Source organism: Pipistrellus hanaki (assembly GCF_964339955.1).
Source record: "Pipistrellus hanaki genome assembly, chromosome: 19".
Lineage (NCBI taxonomy): Eukaryota > Metazoa > Chordata > Mammalia > Chiroptera > Vespertilionidae > Pipistrellus > Pipistrellus hanaki.
Genome location: NC_140521.1, coordinates 14,151,991 through 14,170,459, shown reverse-complemented (window position 1 = coordinate 14,170,459; position 18,469 = coordinate 14,151,991). Strand labels below are relative to the sequence as shown.

The 18,469-nt window shown below is 53.6% G+C and overlaps 1 protein-coding gene across 1 annotated transcript in view; it reads right to left on the bottom strand.

Moving 5' to 3' along the window:
* Positions 1-17,679, bottom strand: part of ST14 (ST14 transmembrane serine protease matriptase) — a 32,999-nt gene extending 15,320 nt beyond the window's left edge. The window contains exon 1 of the mRNA XM_084868277.1: positions 17,422-17,679. Coding sequence (XP_084724403.1) covers positions 17,422-17,502 — 81 coding nt within the window. The 5' untranslated portion in view covers positions 17,503-17,679. The remainder of the gene's footprint in view (positions 1-17,421) is intronic.
* Between the last annotated feature and the right edge of the window lie 790 nt (positions 17,680-18,469).

The window sequence follows — 18,469 nt, the reverse complement described above, 5'->3', positions numbered from 1 at the left end:
AACCTCAGAACCCTACATAACGTGCTCGAACGGCCATTTCTTTTTTTTGTCCCATTTAAACCTTCTCGAGGAAACGTTCTCCCCATTCCTGTCACAGCTGGATACTTTTATCTCTAAGTTTTTAGTTTCCTAACTGGTTGTACCTGTGACTTTATGTGATATCGCACACAGGAACACACTCCACAGCTGACCTGACCATGGTAATCATAGCGCAGCACATAAATGTACCAAATGAACACGCTGTATACACCATAAACTTACGCACTATTGTATGTCAATTATACCTCAATAAAAATACATTTGAAAAAAATGATGAGACACACACCCAGAGGCAAACGGCTTGTTCTGGAATTTGTCCCCATATTTCTACGTTATATGCCAGTACTACTACCGCTTTTTAAAATATATATATATATATTATTGATTTTTTTACTGAGAGGAAGGGAGAGGGATAGAGTTAGAAACATAGATGAGAGAGAAACATATTTTGCTTTTCCTGCTGCAAATATTCTTTCACTGAGTTTCTTTTTAACACACACACGAGTCTTTCCATACAATCGAAGAGCTGTGCAATACTCTTCTAATCCTCCACATATAAAGTCTGTCAAATAGCCTCTTCTTTAATTTTCCTCCTGGGGGCCTCCCTCCTACAGCTCTGTGTCCCTTCTCATAGCTATTGTCTGGAACTACTATAAAGGCAATGCGTAAAACACGCATTTCAAAAACCATCTATTCCATTTCCAAGAAGGATGCTTTATTCTTTGATTGTTACTTTATTAGGCAGTCTTCTTTTGTTTTATGAACGCACTGCCTTCTGGCTCTTTCTGAGGTTACCAACTAGATATATATATATATATGTCATCATTCTCTTCAGAACTTTGTCCTTCTCTTTCATGCTGTGGGTTTTCTTTCAATGGCCAATGGTCCTTGGTTGTCTAATCATATTTGAAGATTTTTTTAAAAATAAAAATTTAGAGCTAGACTCTCTAAACAGACTGTGTAAACATGTGTATGTGTTAGAAGAAATGTAAGAAAAATTACTGTTTATTGCTTTTCTTTTCAATTTACAGAGTAATTTCACAACTATTTTCTTACTTGAGCCTCGCATCAATCAATCCTGGAATCACTCATGAGTAGAGCCGCCCCCCTGTCCTCCAGACCAGGCCGGGAGAAACGAGGACCTGGCAGGATCACGCAGCCAGGCGGTCCTGGTCTCTGCCTCCCGAGTGGTCAGCTTCCAGAACTCAAGAAGCCAGGATTCAGGGAAGAGGGAAAGCCAGCCCGATAGACAGGGCACCCCAGGCCTGGCTTCCTAGCAAGGCCATTGGCCATGGGACAGGCTCCGTGGCAGAGCCTTGCTGGTCCCTGCAGTGTGACCGCTCAGCCCAGAAAGGCTGTTTAATCAGTAGTTCTCTTTTATGGCCCTCCTCTCAGCTCCATTTTTAGGCATGTCAGAGATTACCTGGCCTAGCCCAGTGGTTTTATTGATAAGGAAACTGAGGCCGAGAGGGAGTGACCCGTACAAAGTCACAAAGGCAGTGAAGTCAGGGAAGCAGCCACGCCCTTCCACCGCAGACCAGTTTCAGGCCTGCTCTGGTGGAGGAGGGGGCAGGGAGCTCCATCCATTTGCCTTGGCTGCACACACAACCACCCAACAACCGTCCACAGGACAATCTCTCTGCTGGGCCACGGAGTCGATGGGAGAGAACGCAGCCCGGTGCCTGCTTTGCCTCTTCTTGCTCCTCTTTTGTAGAAGTAAACACACTGGCAGGTGTACACACAAACACCAGCGCCGTGAAGCCAGATGCTTGCTTGCTACAAACACACAGAAAGGCCGACTGCCACGGGCCAGACACCGGCCCCAGACACCCAGCAAGGCTCAACGCCAGCTCAGAGGAGAAGCCAGGAATGATTTCCTGGAGGACAGGTGGGCATGAAAAGCTTGGGGGTACGGGGAAAGAGTGAAGAATCTGGAGGGGCCCTGACCGGTGTGGCTCAGTGGAGAGAGCTTCGGCCTGCGGACTGAAGGGTCCCAGGTTCGATTCCAGTCAAGAGCATGTACCTTGGTTGCAGGCACATCCCTAGTAGGGATTGTGCAGGAGACAGCTGATCGATGATTCTCTCTCATCGATGTTTCTAACTCTCTATCGCTCTCCCTTCCCCTCTGGAAGAATCTGGAGGGGCAGGTTGTAGGGATAGGGTCAGAGGATCACCATTCCCATCCAACATATTACTTCATTTACTTATGTATTTATTTATTGCCATCCAATTCATTAGAGGGATAGAGAGGCTGGTCCAGAAATCCAGGAGCATGTAGAAGCCCTTCAGTACCCTACTTCCTGTTGCTCTAAGCACACTAGTGCAAGCGACTCGTCTCCCCAAGGCCAGGGGTGGTCCTAATAAACGGATGCACAAAAGCTATTTTTGACGGAAGATAGAGCCTTGTAGTCTGGGACTCCCGTGAAGTAAGAAACTCAGCAGGGCTGAAAGCTCAATACTAAGCAAACAAAACTGTGCCCACGTCAACCAAGCAATCCTCCCACTCCCGAGGGACCTCTCCCGGCTCCCAAGCATACGCTGGCAGGCCTGCCACCAGCTCCCAGCCCTCTGGGGCCCACGCTCCCACTGGTTCTAGGACCAGAGACTCCAGAGCTACACTGTCACCGGTCGTTCAGAGTGTGGGTCTCGCTAGAGAAAAGCAACTGATCCGTGTTGACATTTATAAATGGCAAAAATAACACTAGCTGAAACCGGTTTGGCTCAGTGGATAGAGCGCCGGCCTGTGGACAGAAAGGTCCCAGGTTCGATTCCAGTCAAGGGCATGTACCTGGGTTGTGGGCATATCCCCAGTAGGAGGTGTGTAGGAGACAGCTGATGGATGTTTCTCTCTCGACGATGTTCCTAACTCTCTATCCCTCTTCCTTCCTCCCTGTAAAAAATTAATAAAAATATACTTTAAAAAATAAATAAATAACTAAATAAAACTAACTGCCCAGCCGGCGTAGCTTAGTGGTTGAGCTTGGACCTAGGAGCCAGGAGGTCATGGTTCGTTTCTCGGTCAAGGGCACATGCCTGGGTTGTGGGCTCAATCCCCGGTAGGGGGCGAGCAGGAGGTGGCGGATCAATGATTCTCTCTCATCATTGATGTTTCTTTCTCTCCTTCTCCCTCTCCCTTCCTCTCTGAAATCAATAAAAAAATAAATAGATTTTTAAAAAATAACAACAATCCGAAAATCCATGCAAGATTCCCATGTAAGCGGATGAGGAGTAAAGAAGTCTTCATGCCAGATGATGGTGTGTGTTTTTTTTAAAGATTGCTGCTCATTTGGCTAAGGTTGGGTGTGACCTGCCGGGAAGGGGAATGAATGAATCTGAAAGCAGAAAAGGTCACTCCGAGTCCTCGGAGGAACCGTGCGAGACCATCGCACCGCCACTGGGAACCTGCTTCTGCTGCTGGAGGCCAAGGTCAAGGGGCAGGGGTGATGTCACCGGCTGGAGACAAAGGCGTGTCGCTCAGACCTGAGACTAGACCAGGGTGACTGGCTCCATGGGTGGCTGCCGATTCTGCTGCTGATTTGTGGCGGGTGCAGTTCACCTGTGGGTCCGGTGACTCAGTGCACCCGTCACCCGATAGGGTGAATTTCAGCTTCATGATGTCATCACTGTCACTACGGTCATGAGAGCCACACAATTTCCCTGAGATTGTTCAAGCGAAAAGGGACCGTCTGAGCATCTGCAACAGTTCTCCAAGGAGAGGGGGTGCTGTGAGCTGGAGCACTCGAAGGCAAGTGCCTGCCTCTACAAGGAGAAGCACAAAGCCAGCCTAACTCTCACAGCCCCTCTCAGATGCCAGTCCCTGTGAGATCCTGGCCAGAAGCCCCAGAAACACGAGCCACCTAAGGTGACAGACAGCGCAAGAAATGAATTCCAAAAACTAACGCTGCCTTTGTCTTCCCAGGCGATGCTGAGCACAGTAGGGCTGCACAGCATTGAGATTCCAAGGGGAAACTGGAGAAAGACCTCTTATTTTATTTTTTTATTTTTTTACATATTTTATTGATTTTCACAGAGAGGAAAGGAGAGGGATAGAGTGAGAAACATCGATGAGAGAGAAACATCGATCAGCTGCCACCTGCACACCCCCTACCAGGAATGTGCTCGCAACCAAGGTACATGCCCTTGACCGAAATCGAACCTGAGACCTTTCAGTCCACAGGCCGATGCTCTATCCACTGAGCCAAACCGGTCAGGGAAAAAGGCTTCTTTTTTTAAGTGGCTGATTATGAGGGGCCCTACTTAGGATGGCTCACTTCACTTTTTTTTTTTTTTTAAATATATTTTATTGACTTTTTACAGAGAGGAAGGGAGAGAGATAGAGTTAGAAACATCGATGAGAGAGAGTCATCAATCAGCTGCCTCTTGCACGTCCCCCACTGGGGATGTGCCCGCAACCAAGGTACATGCCTTTGACCGGAATCAAACCTGGGACCCTTCAATCCACAGGCCGACGCTCTATCCACTGAGTCAAACCAGTTTCGGCTCACTCCACTTTTTAAAAAATTATATATTTTTATTGATTTCAGAGAGGAAGGGAGAGGCAGAGAGAAATAGAAACATCAATGATGAGTGAATTACTGATCGGCTGCCTCCCGCACACCCCCTACTAGGGATCGAGCCCACAACCCGGGCATGTGCCCTGACGGGGAATCGAACCATGACCTCCTGGGGCAAATACATCTGTCTCCCTGCTAAAGTCACCACCCACACCTCGGACAGCTGTAGACAGAGAGCAGCAGCCCCTACGCAGGTTCCCTGGAGCAAGACGTCAGCCCCGGCCCAGCACAGAGAGGGGCACTCGGTGTGTCCATCACAGGATGGCCAAAGGGACCCAGGAGAAGGGGAAAGAACCACATCAGAACCCTCCGCCCACTCAGCAGCCCGGACAACTGATCTCAGGAGAAGCCGGAGTCTCGGGATCCCACGGATGGTCCCCCCCCCCCCCCCCCCCGGCGTTTCCCCGACCGGCCTGGGCATGCAAAGTCACAATAAAAATGAAGCAAAGCTAGCAATGTGCTCCCGGCATCCACGTTCCCAAGCCCCTCTCCGCAGAGAGGCTGGCACCGCAGCCAGCCAGGAGCGGGGCCAGGTTATTCTTAGGAACTTCAAGTCCCAGCAACCCAGCCTTCCTTTCCCAGAAGCGTGGGCCGGGCTCGCCCACGTCCCGCCGCAGAGAGAGGCGCCAGCGGGTCAGTTTCAGTTTCAGCTGGACGGGGTGGGTCCTGGCTGCCGTGCCCGGGGCCCTCCCACGACAGGCAATGGGCATCCCTTGGTCTCCCAGGCAGAGGCACCGGAGTTCCTCGGAGACACACGCCCAGCCAAGGTGGGGTCCGCTGGCGGTGGACTTTGGAACCTGCTGCCTCTTGTGGCCCAACCTCTCACACTTGCCCTTTGACCCGTCCCTGTCCTCCCACCAGAAGCAACCCAGCTGAAACCAGTTTGGCTCAGTGGCTAGAGCGTCTGCCTGTGGACTGAAGGGTCCTGGGTTCCATTCTGGTCAAGGCCATGTACCTTGGTTGGGGGCACATCCCCGGTAGGGCGTGTGCAAGAGGCAGCTGGTCGATGTCTCTCTCTCATGGATGTTTCTAACTCTCTATCCCTCTCTCTTCCTCTCTGTAAAAAAAAATCAATAAAATATATTTTTTTAAAAAAGAGGAAGCAGCCCAGAAATACCTGAGATCCATGGGAACAGAATGCTGACCCCACCCCCACCCCCCAAGCTAAGTTCCCAGGGAAGGAAAGAAGTGAAACAAAGCTGCACACCTGGTCAGGGCAGGAAGCGAAGTCGCGGGGGCCTGACTCAGCCAACCGGGCGCTGTGTCAGCAAGAAACCCAGGGCTGGGCCCCTGCCAGCCAGTATGGCTCCCTCCCCAGCTCCCTGCACTGCCCAGGCCCTGCCCGCAGAGCAGGGTCCTGGGACCACACACCTCTAAGGGGACAACCACAGACCGGGGAGGGACACACACACACACACACACACACACACACACACACACCCTGCAAGTCCCTTCCTTTCCTTTTGAGGGATCAGGGTGAGTGGGACCTCCATGAGGTGTGGGGCCTGGGAGCTCTGAGCCACTGGGGCAAATGGGCCTGGCTGGGCCTCGTTGGCCTCTCTGAAAAGTGGGTTAATAACCCCCTTGCCGCCTTCTGAGCGGAGGTGTTGTAAAAACAAATTACCTGACTCACGCTAATGACAAGGGCCTACCTGCGGTCTCCCTTCAGTTTTGATTTCTCCACCCACCAGTCCATCCAAGCAAGGCCCCTTCCTCCCTCTGGTCTTGTGGAGCAGCTGGAGTTCAAGTTAAAACATTCAAACAAAACAAAACAAAACAAAACAAAAAACACCCTTAGAAGCACAAGTCCGCCTGGAGGCCTCATACAGGAAGCCCCTGGGAGCCACAAACCAAGGCCAGACCACCCATCCCTGCACCCCACCCTCTTCTCCTCTCCCCTCCTCCCCGCTGCGCAGAGGCCAGCAGGGACTGCAGGGGGGGGAGGAGAGGGAGGAGAGAAAGTCCTCCTTAGGGTCTTGTCATCCAGTCTTGGTCCTGAGGCCACTTTCCCAGCAAAGCCAGGGAGCCTGCTGGAGCACGCTCCAGGTCTCGGTTTACACATCAGGTCTAGGGGTGCTGAGGGCCCCCACCTCTCTCACCCTGCCCCCAGCCAGGAGGCCCCCAATCCCTTCACCCTTGACCTTGCCAACGTGAGTAATTGATTGAAACCAGGAGGCTGGTCCCCTCCTGCCCACCCAGAAGGTTTCCTCTCACAACCTACTGAACCTGCCTGCCCTGGAGGACATAGCCAAGGCCACGCCCCCGCAGGAAACCTCTGCGGACCACCTCAATCCACAGTACATCCTCCTGGGCCCGCGCCTCCCCTCTGACCTGCACCACCCACTGGGCATCAGTGATACCCCACTGCCACGGGGAGCAGCCCAGGCAGCCCTGGGAGGTCGGGGTGCCCCGGTTCCTACTTGTTCTGCTTCTTTCCCCATCCCTTTACCCTTGACCTTGCCAACATTAGCAATGGATGGGTTGGTTGATGGATGGATTGATTGAAAGACGTCTCTCTCCCCAGCCAGATATGGAGAGGGTACCCCAAGCAAGCTGGGATCATCTCCCGGGTGCCACAGCCCAGGGGACTTTCCGAGCTTGTATAGGGCCATGCTCAGCTCGCATCCTAGTTCTGCTTACAGCGCTCCCAAATTTGGTCTCTCTGAGTCTCTTCCTCTCCCAGTGAAAAGCTACCCCAGGACACATCCTCTTTTGTAATTCCACCAGAGAAGTCCATCTAGCCTCCAAGCTCACCCTCCATCCTCTGCCCCAACGCTCCGCTGCCCCTGTCCTGGGCTCTTGGGTCCATCCTCACCTGCCAGAGGTCCTCCTCCCGGCGCCCGACCCCCAGGCAGATCCTCCCAGAAACCCAGCATGAGGAACAGGAAGTAAAGGCAGTGCCGGGAAACTTCTTCTCATCCTTTGGCTCGAGCCCACATTTTTAGAAAATATATATTTTATTGATTTTTTACAGAGAGGGAGAGGGATAGAGAGCTAGAAACGTCGATGAGGGAGACACATCGACCAGCTGCCTCTCGCACACCCCCTACGGGGGATGTGCCCACAACCAACATACATGCCCCTGACCTGACTGGAATCGAAATTGGGACCTTTCAGTCCGCAGACCGACATGCTACCACTGAGCCAAACCGGTTTCGGCCCACATTTTGATTTTACAGGCTAGTGCTTTCTGAATTACTGACATTTCTGTTGACATCACGACAGAATCATGCGCAGTTTGTAAGAACCCCAAGGGGTCCCTCGGACACTCTGCCCAGGTCCCCCCAATGCTAACATCCTATGAAACTACATTACACGACCACAGCATTAATATAACCCATTGATCTTAGTCCCGTTTCCCATTTTGCTCGTGTTCCTCTGTGTGTCAGTATGAAGTCCCATGTTCTGTTATCACTGGTGTCAGTGTATTTTATTCACGGGCAAAGTGGAGATTCTTTTTTTTTTTTTTTTTAATATATTTTATTGATTTTGTACAGAGAGGAAGGGAGAGAGATAGAAAGAGAGAAACATCGATGAGAGAGAGTCATGGATCAGCTGCCTTTTGCACACCCCCTACTGGGGATATGCCCGCAACCAAGGTACATGCCCTTGACAGGAATCGAACCCGGGTCCCTTCAGTTCCCAAGCCGACGCTCTATCCATTGAGCCAAACCGGTCTCGGCCAAAGTGGAGATTCTGACCCTCTTGCTGCCTGGGTGTGACCATGCCCACCTCCCTCCTGGCCCCTCCCCACTAAACCCATCTTCCAGTCCTAAAGCTGCCCTTTCAAACGTTATAGAAATGAATGATAAAGTATATAAACGTAGGGATTGCTGGCTTTTTTCACGCAGCGAAATTCCCTGGAGCATGACTCAAGTCACTGCACACTTCAGCCACTCTAAGTGGCTGTTTGGGTGAAAGAACTGAACATGCAAACAGGAAAGAAAGCACCACAAGGGGGGGATCTGGGGACCCAAGGCCATGGTCACAACCCAGAACCCTGTGCTGGAGGGAGGTAACAGGAAATGAGCCCGGAGAGAACTGCAGAACCATATCCTTGGACTTGGATTCTTAGAGCTGGGGCTATTTGTAGCCATCCTCCCATCATCCCATCTCCCATCCTCCATGGCCATCCTTTCTGGGGGGAATAGCATTTTCATTTGCTGCCAACATTACAAATCCTTCCACCCCCAGGTGCCATCAACATCACAATGCCTGGCACGGGAGTGTGGCAATGGGGCCAGCCTACCTCCTGCAGTTCCCCAAAATACCTCCAGGTCCCCATGCTGAGTCGGCTCCTCCTCTCGCTAAACTCGCTCAACTCAATCATCGAGGCATCAAAGTGTTTCCTAAGCCTCTGGCCATCTGGTTCAACCTCACAACACTATTAGTTAGCAATATTCCCATGAAGTCATGGAACCCAGCACTCAACAGAATGAGGCCTGACCAGCATGGTCTCCCTGGGAGCAGTTCATCCGTTACCCACCTTCTCCTGATCGAGCTATAGCCATTTCCTGATCGAGCTATGGCCATTAGCATATTCAATTAGCGCGCACACAAAATAAAACAACGAATAAGCAAGGATACAGCCACTTGTTGGAAGCTTATGCAACAATCAAAAAAGGTTTTTAAAAGAGTAGGTAAACCCAGCCAGCATGGCTCAATGGTTGAGCGTCAACCTAGGAACATGGTTTGATTCCCAGGTTGCGGGCTCGATCCCCAGTGTGGGGTGTGCAGGAGGCAGCCGATCAATGATTCTCTCTCATCATTGATGTGTCTATCCCTCTCCCGTTCCCTTTCTCTCTAAAATCAATAAAAATGTATTTAAAATTAAATAAAAGTAGGTGATATGTGGAAACACCCCCGTCACACCGCCATCCCAGTCTCAATCTCAGGTAACCATCTGCTCCTTAAGACTGGGGGGAGATAGAGGCTGTCTTTGCTCTAAAATCCAAGTTAATCAATGTGGGAATTCATTTATTGGACCATGTCTTTAGTTGCAGAACAGGAATAACATTATGATTCCATTTGGGGAAGAAGAATCATGTACACATACACTGTATATTAATATCCAAATAAGTGCATGTTTGTATATGCATAGAAGACCTGTGGGAGAATATAAGACAAACTATAGGGATTATAAAATCTGGAAGAGAGCCCAGCCGGCGTGGCTCCATGGTTGAGCATCGACCTATGAACCAGGAGGTCATGGTTCAATTCCTGGTCAGGGCACATGCTCGGGTTGCAGGCTCGATCGCCAGTGTGGCAGCCAATCAATGATTCTCTTTCATCATTGATGTTTCTATCTCTCTCTCCCTCTCCCTTCCTCTCTGAAATCAATAAAAATATATATTTTTAATAACCTGAAAGATAGAATTTCAGAGGAATTTCATCTTCTATTTTCTATATTTCTGTATTGCTTGTCTAAAAAAGAAAAACAAACCAAAAAAACCCTTAACTTTTGTAGTAAGGGAAGAATAAAAAAGCAACTTCCTCCAGAAAACATGCATAGGATAGGCACTACCAAGTTAGTAAAATGCTTCTCTAAGGTACTTCCCCAGTTTAAAATTCTTTCTCCTTATCTGAGCCAAATTCTCTTTAAATATGTACATATTAACCTTTTAATAATAACTTAAAGTTACAACCAAATAAAACCATGAGGGGATTTACTTTAGATTCTAGGGAGCCACCTTACACGCCTGACTTTCATTGAACCGGACGTCAGCTCTACAGTTCGGATCTCCTTCTGCCTTCAACATCCTGCTCACAGCCACATCACCACAGGGGCAAGGAAGTGGCTTCAGTGTCCATTGTCAGGGTGGGACAGTAAGAGCGTGACTTACTTCTAACAGAGATGGGACACTGCTGCCTCTCCTAGAGACTGTCATTGTCTTTCTGACTCACAATGAAGTCATCCAAGGTACGGCCTTTCCCCCCAGGAGGGCATCATCCATCAACACAGATGATAAGCAAACGCTCCAAGACCTCATCGGAGCTGCCACTAAATAAGAAATGTCGCAGAACCCGGGCAGAAGTTAGGAGCAGCCCAGAGTGACGTGGGTCCATAAATGGGCCCTGTTGGCTCAGTCCTTCAACCAGACACAAGCCTACGGGACCTTGCGGTTCTCCAACCGCCAGTCCTCCACCAAGCCCAGGACACAAATTGGTGTGTGCCTAGCAACAAACCAGATAAAACATACACATAGGGTAAGAAATGGAAAAGGGCATAAAAAAAATGCAAGCAACCAGATTTGTTGGCTTGAGGGGGGTAAATGATTTTTTATTTTAAAATTTCCATTAAGATATTTATTCATGTAATGAGAAAGGAACATTTTGTTCAAAGCCTCGTTGGTTGAAATCGCATCCCCAGCCGGACTCCTGGTCTACCAGGTGAGTAACTCGTTAAAAGGGGAAACCAGACAAGTGTGGGGTGAGAGGTGTTTAGTGGCCTTTGTGTTGGCGCCTGGTGCTCACCACAGCCCATAATGGTGTGTCCCAGGATGCGGCTGGGAAGATGCATCAATCACCATCGTCTTGGGAACACAACTGTATAATGGCATTGCGGGGAAACTCATAGGCTTTGAAGTCTCAGAGATCTGGGTTTGAATCCTCCTCCTACCTCTGCCTTTGGGCCATTATGCAAATTTTCAGAGCCTCAGTCTTCTCCTCTGCAAACTAGGCATTTCCTCCCCTCACACAGAGGATAAACAGAGGTAATGAATTTAAGTGGGCATATCTAATGAGGGGTAGAACAACTGACATCATATTCTTCTCCTTTCCACCATCATCATCATCATCATCATTGTCTCAGAGACAAAGGAGCCCATATTTTGACCAGTCAGACAACCATCACCAAGATCCTAAGGATTCAGTTGCTAAGTCTGGAAAGAACAAGCAAATTCTGAAACTATGAGATTCGAAGACAGAATTTTTAGTAGGTGATCTGCTTCTAGAAAAGTTCTTTTCTAAAAATATATATATTTTATTGATTTTTTTTACAGAGAGGAAGGGAGAGGGACAGAGAGTTAGAAACATCGATGAGCGAGAAACATTCATCAGCTGCCTCCTGCACACTTTCTACTGGGTATGTCCCTGCAACCAAGATACATGCCCTTGACTGGAATTGAACCTGGGACCCTTGAGTCCACAGGCCGATGCTCTATCCACCGAGCCGAACCAGTCAGGGCTAGAAAAGTTCTTAACAAACAGAAAAGGGGCAACTATTGGCCACAAGCTGTGAGCAAACCCCAGACACTCTCACCTCTGCCGGCCAGGGTGAGCATTCTCTGAGGAGCCCAGCCATTCCCATCCTCATTCCCATGCAAATGCTACTGCAATTCTGCTAAGCCCCAGGCACCTCAGATGCATCCAAAGAAAAGAACTCCAGTCTCTTGCCCAAATCAATTCTTACTCTTAGTAATCCATCCCTTCCTGAGCCCACTGGGCCCACAGCCCTGTCTGGCACTAGAGCAGTCTAAGCAAAACACAACAGAGCCAGACTACCAGAGTACAAATCCAGGGCCCACTACTCTTTCGCTCTGGGCCCAGTTTCATCCCCTATAAAGGGGTGATAACAATGGCACTAAGAGGCGTAATACATGACGTAGGCTCGACAGACGCTGGCGAGGATTACCAGTCCTCCAAACACCCCAGGAGCATGTGCAGAGTGTCAGAAGCAATGCATGTTGGGGGCTCCATCCCACTCTCCTTCCTCTTCCAAGAACGCTTTCTCCCTTAGGAGAGACATGAGCCAACAGCCTGGGCAGAACCACAAGCCAGAAAAGGAACTGATGCCAGAGGAACTCCAAAACCACAGCGGCCAGGGTGGCCACAGGCCGCAGCGCACCCGGTTCCCGGGAAGCAGCGAGAGAGGCCATACATGGACCCTGGGGGGTAAGCTGTGATGGAAAAGCACCTGCTCAAGGCAGACCCACCCTCAGTGCCTTCCCACAGGGAGTGGACAACTATCGAGGGAGGACTGTCTTCTCTTATGCCTCCGCATCCTCCATGAGGGCCATGAATCCCAAGGTCTTCCCCAGACCAAGGTGGACAAAGCCCCCCAAAGAAGGCAGACTGCTTGGCCATCTTAGTGTCCCGCTGGCCACCTTCCCTGCCCGCCCTCACCCCCTTTGCACACACCTTCCAGCACAGGGGCCTCTGGGAGCTCCAAGAGAGAAGGAAGCGTTTAAAAGTTTTACCCTAACCAGTTTGGCTCAGCGGTAGAGCGTCGGTCTGCGGACTAAAAGGTCCCAGGTTCGATTCCGGTCAAGGGCATGTACATTGGTTGCGGGCACATCCCCGGTAGGGGATGTGCAAGAGACAGCTGGTCGATGTTTCTCTCTCATCGACGTTTCTAGCTCTCTATCCCTCTCTCCTCCTCTCTGTAAAAAATCAATAAAATATAATTTTTAAAAGTTTTGTTTTACCCTAATCAGTCTGGCTCAGTGGATACAGCATCAGCCTGCGGACTGAAAGGTCCCAGGTTCGATTCTGGGCAAGGGCATATACCTTGATTGCGGGCACATTCCCAGTGGGAGGTGTGCAAGAGGCAGCTAATGGATGTTTCTCTCTCATTGATGTTTCTAACTCTCTATCCCTCTCCCTTCCTCTCTGTAAAAACTCAATAAAATATATTTTTTAAAGAAAAATTTTGTTTTGTGTGATGGGAGGGGAAGAGGGGAATAAGAAGGAGAAAGGGACCAGAGCCAGAGCCATGGTCTTGGCACACGTTTCCATTTTTTTTTTTAAATATATTTTTTATTGATTTTTTACAGAGAGGAAGGGAGAGGGATAGAGAGCGAGAAACATCGATGAGAGAGAAACATCGACCAGCTGCCTCCTGCACACCCCCCACCGGGGATGTGCCCGCAACCAAGGAACATGCCCTTGACCGGAATCGAACCTGGGACCTCTCAGTCCACGCAGACTGACGCTCCACCACTGAGCCAAACCGGTTTCTGCACACGTTTCCATTTTATACAGGGTCCTGTTCACAGGAGCAGTGTGAAGGGAGGGGAATGACAAGTGGAACCCTGGGAAGGGGGTCTCGATCGCTGGAAGCTGTGCCCCCAAGTTCCTCAGAGAGACTCCCTGGGCCCAGGGGGCAGGCTGGCCCTTTTGTGAGGTCAAATCCTCCCTCCTCCCCGACAACCTGGTTGTGAGCCTCTTCATGTGCCTTCATTCTCCTAACTCCCCATTGCCCTACTGTTAGCTTTTTCAACTCACAAATTCAAACTATGGTTTATACGCCACATTGCAACTCACAAATGGCTTTCATTCTGTAAAGCCTCCCTTCTAATCCTTGCCACAGCCCTAGCACATAAACGCCAGCCCCATGGTACAGCCACAGAAGCTGGGGCAAGGGGGTCAGGTAATATCTCTGAGCAGGAAAAGCAGGGGCACCGGGTCTTGCCTCCATGTTGGTCACTGCGGCCACCACATCATCGACGGCCTCCGCTCCACTCCCCGACTCTGACTCCTCCAGCCTGGGCCAGCCGCCCGCCTTCAGTGCCCACCGGGGTTTCTCCGGAACCCCCCGGCCCCCACACTACACTAGTGGGGTGCTCCCCGAAGGCAGGGCCCATGCCACTGGGTCTCTCCCAGTGCTGGTGCCCTACGTCTGGCACAGGCTCCGTCGGTGGGTACCTCCTTGAGATCTGCTGTGTGGACAAGTGAATGTTTGACCAATGAACCAAGAGGCGCCTCTCTGAAGAGCCAGAGCTGTGCCGTCTAGCCCCCACGTCCGATTTCCCCCAACCCTGGCTTCCCCAGGCTGAGAAGGGACACGACTTCACGGCCACCATCAAATAGTCCACAGAGGTCGGACCCTGAGTGAGACGGACCTCCGTGCTCTTGTCACCGGCTTCGTGTGCAGCTCTCATGCACCAGGGCTCCCACAACCCCAGATGCAGGGAACAGGTAGGGGTGCGGCAGAGGCGGGGGCGCCAGCCTTGGGAAGCACAAGGCCAGACACAAGTGCCGCCAAGCAGAACGGTTCCCGGCAGCACAGTGCCCGGCGGGGGCTGGCATGGCCAACGAGGCTCTGCAGACGCAGAGGACAAACCAGGGCGGCGGCCGCTCCTCCGGGTCAGGGAGCAAGTGAAGGCAGCATCTGCAGACCCGACGCTGATCACTGTCCAAACACCGTCCGCGGCCCAGGGAGTGGACTGCTGGTGAGGCAGGGGCAGGGGCAGATGGGGACAGGAATGCTGAGAACTTCCTGGAGAAATAGAATGGGCTTTGGGCACAGCAGGCCACTCCCTGCAGGCACACGGAGTCACACCTCTTCACACACACACACACACACACACCCCTCACACGGCGCCCAAGAGTGTAAGCTCATGATGAACAACATAGACCGGTGAACAAGAACAGCATCCATCAGACTGTCAGACCTCAGAGGGAAGGTAGGGGAGGGTGGGGGTAAGGGGGAGAGAGAGCAACCAAAGGACTTGTGTGCAGGCATATGAGCCTAACCAGTGGTCACGGACAACAGGGGGGTGGGGGCATGCGTGGGGAGGGGTTTGGGATGGGAATGGGGGGGATGATGACAAATATGTGATACCTTCATCAATAAAGTAATTAAAAAAAAAAAAAAAAAGACTGTAAGCTCCTTAAGAAAAACAGCCCTGTCCGATTTGCCTTTTGAGCCCTCCCTGCCACGGTGCCCGGCACAGAACGAGGTACCAGAGCTGGTTCAATGGAGCTCAGCAGAGGGTGGGGAGAGGGAGAGAGGGAGGGAGAGAAAAAGTGGCAAAGTGATCCATCCGAGAGGAGGGAAGAAGCTTATCGAAAGCGGGAGGAAGAGCACTGTGGGTGGCGGGTGGTCGAGCTCCCCGGAACATGAGAATCTGGGGCCCGGGACAGCGGGGGGAGGGGGGAGGAGGGGGAAGCGGGGGCTGGCAGGGGCAGGAGGTGTCCACCCGCAGTGCCCTCGGATCCAGGGCAGGATGTGGAGGCGAGCCCCAGGCCTGGCCCAGGCGGGGTGGGTGCGCAGGGTCAGCGATGCCTCAGAGGAGGCTCTGGGGAGACCCTGCTCCCCCAGCGTCCGCAGAGAGAGTCCCAGAAAGGGAAGTCACCGAGAAAAACCCGCCCTGAGATAGCCAACACCCACCGGCAGGTCCTCACCCACCCAGGAGCCTGGGCAGGCAATTACCCGGGGCTCATAAACACGGCAATTACGGGAAGGAAAACAGGGGCGCCCATCCGGGGTGAAGGGCCTGCAGCGGGCGGAGAGCGGCCGGTAGCACCGGCCACAGGCCCCGCAGGCCGGCCGGCGGCCCCGTCCTGGGCTCGCTGGGCCCAGGAGGGGGAGGGCAAAGGGGAAGAAACACGTTCTGTTTGTGGTTCTCGGCTTCTGCAAGCTGCTGGGATGCCGCTGGAGCAGAGGGAGTGACTTCAGGAGCTCCAACATGGGGCCTGGCGAGGGGCAATGCCACACACAGCGCGGGGCACAGGACGCCTGGGCTCAGGGGCACCGGTCCGCCTGGCTTTTGCAGCTGGCCCTCGTCCGGCCGCCAGGAAACCTGGGACCCCGCTGGGCAGAGGTGGGGGCCTGGCTGCCCGCCCTGCTGAGCGCTGCCACCCAGGTGTGCCCTTCAAGGCAACCAGCAACCCATCCCAGCTTGACCTCAATGTCATGTCCGAGATTTCTCTGTCCCCCACCGTTCTTCCTGCCAAACAAGTGCTCCCAGCTTCCCTGTCATCAGCGAAAGGCTCAAGACACGTACCCACATTCTTTCCCACGGAGTCCCCTTCCCCCAAAGCTCTGTCTTCCCTCGGAGGCGCCCAGACAAGGGAATTGAACCGGTATCCTCCTGGCGCCCAACACACTGAGCCACACCGGCCAGGCTCCCCCTGACATCTTCCACCGTGGAGTCCTTAGCTCCAACCTCACGAACAGCCAAGGCTCTAGTCTCCCAGGTGCCCGGATGCCCTCTGCCAAGGGCCCCCTGTGCCCCTGACCAGCAAGGAAAAAGCAAATTCCCGAAGAGGCCAAGCAAGGCTAGGACCCCCCCACCAAAAAAAAAAAAACAACAACAAACAACAACAAAAAAAAAACAGAGACCTCCCTCCTCCCCGCCACACCACCTATTTATTCCAAGCTTTGGCCTCCAGTCTTTTTTTTTATTATTATTACTTTATTGATTAAGGTATCACCTATGTGTCCTCATCCCCCCCCCCCCCCCCAATTCCCATTCCAACCCTACGCATGCCCTCACCCCTCTGGTGTCTGTGACTTGGACATAAATAGGTGGTGTGGCCAGGAGGATGGAGGTCTCCGGGTTTTTTGTTTGTTTGTTAGTTTGTTTTGGGGGGGGGGGGGGTCCTAGCCTTGCTTGGCTCCTCTGGGGATTGCTCTGATTGCGCGGAGTCCCCCCGGAGGGACCCAAATGGCCCCCTTTTTCCCCCGCGGAGACTCCGCATCTGCAAACACCTGCGCCTCCCGCCTCCCCCGCGGCTGAACAGGTACCAAAGGTCCCGCGGCCGGCACCCGCCGAACCGGAAATTCCACCTGCCGGGCCACAAGCAGAGGGCAGCGGAGCGGTCCGGGGCCGAGACAAAGCGCAGCCGAGGCGCGGGCCGTCCAGCTCCCCGCCCTGGACGGCGCACCCGGGCTCCCCGCCCTGGACGGCGCCTGCAGAGCCAGCTCCCCGCGCCCCCGCGGCCCGAGGGGGTCTCTCCGGCTCCTCGCCCCTGGACGGCGCCTGCAAAGCCAGATGCCCGCGCCCCAGAGCCAGCTGCCCGTGCCCCGGCCCGAAGGGGAGGGGGTCCCTCCCGGCCCCCCGCCGCCCCTGCCCTCGCCCACCTCCGGCCGCGAGCTGTACTTGAGTCCGGCGCCGGGCTCCTTGGAGCCCCCTCCGCCCTTGCGCCCCCGATCGCTCTTCATGGTCGCGGGGGTGCCGGCGCGCGGGTCTCAGAGGCGTGGTCCCCGCGGGCAGCGGGCTCCCATCGCCGCCGGGGCCGGCGGATCGCGGGGCGCGGGGCGGGCGCAGGTGGCGGCGGCGGGGAGTCCGGTCGCGGGCCCGGCTCCCGGGCAGCCAGCGGGTGAGCGGTGTGCGGGGCGGGTCTGGCCCGGCCCTTCCTGTCCCGCGCAGGTAGTTTCAGGGTGTGGCTCCGGGCCGCCCCGCCTCCCTCCCGCCGCGCTCCCTGCACCTTTCCCGGGGCCGCCTCCCTCCCTCCCTCCCTCCGGCCCCGGGCACCGCCTCCCTCCGGAAAGGGGAAAAGCAGGCCGCCAGCCTGGCCTGGGCGGGGGGGGGGGGGGGGGGGGGGGGGGGGGGACGGGGCAGCAAGCTGCGGGGGGTTCCTGGGGGGGGGGGGGGTGGCCATGGGCACGGGCTGCGCCCCGCACGTAGGAGCAGGCACCCCAGTATCGCGCTCTCCTTCCCTCCTGGGAGAAGCGGCCTCTCCCCGGTTCCGTCCACCCGCTCCCCGCGGTCCGGCCGTGGTTTCTCTCCCGCCCTCCTGCACCTTCAGCCTCCACCTGGTGGCGGGACTATAGGTCTCGATTGCAAACGCTCCAACAAACCCAAACAAAAACCGGACTGCCCCGGCCAGCCGGCCTCCCGCAGCCTCCCCCGCGGCCCCGAGCTGCCCGTTCTCGTTGTTAGAGGCCCTTGCTGGCCTGCTTCCAGCTCTCTCTGTCACCAGAGTCCTGAGTTGCTCACCCAAATGCCCTCTTATCTGCTCCCAGCATCCTTGACCCATTCGCAGCCTCTGACACTATCCCATCCGCAGATGCCCACCTACCCCAGGTTCTGGTTCTACTTCTTGGCCCCTAAATGCCATGGTTTCCAAGATCTCCCTTCAGCCTCCTCCCCTTTTTCTCTACACGTTCTTGGCATCTCGTCTTAGGG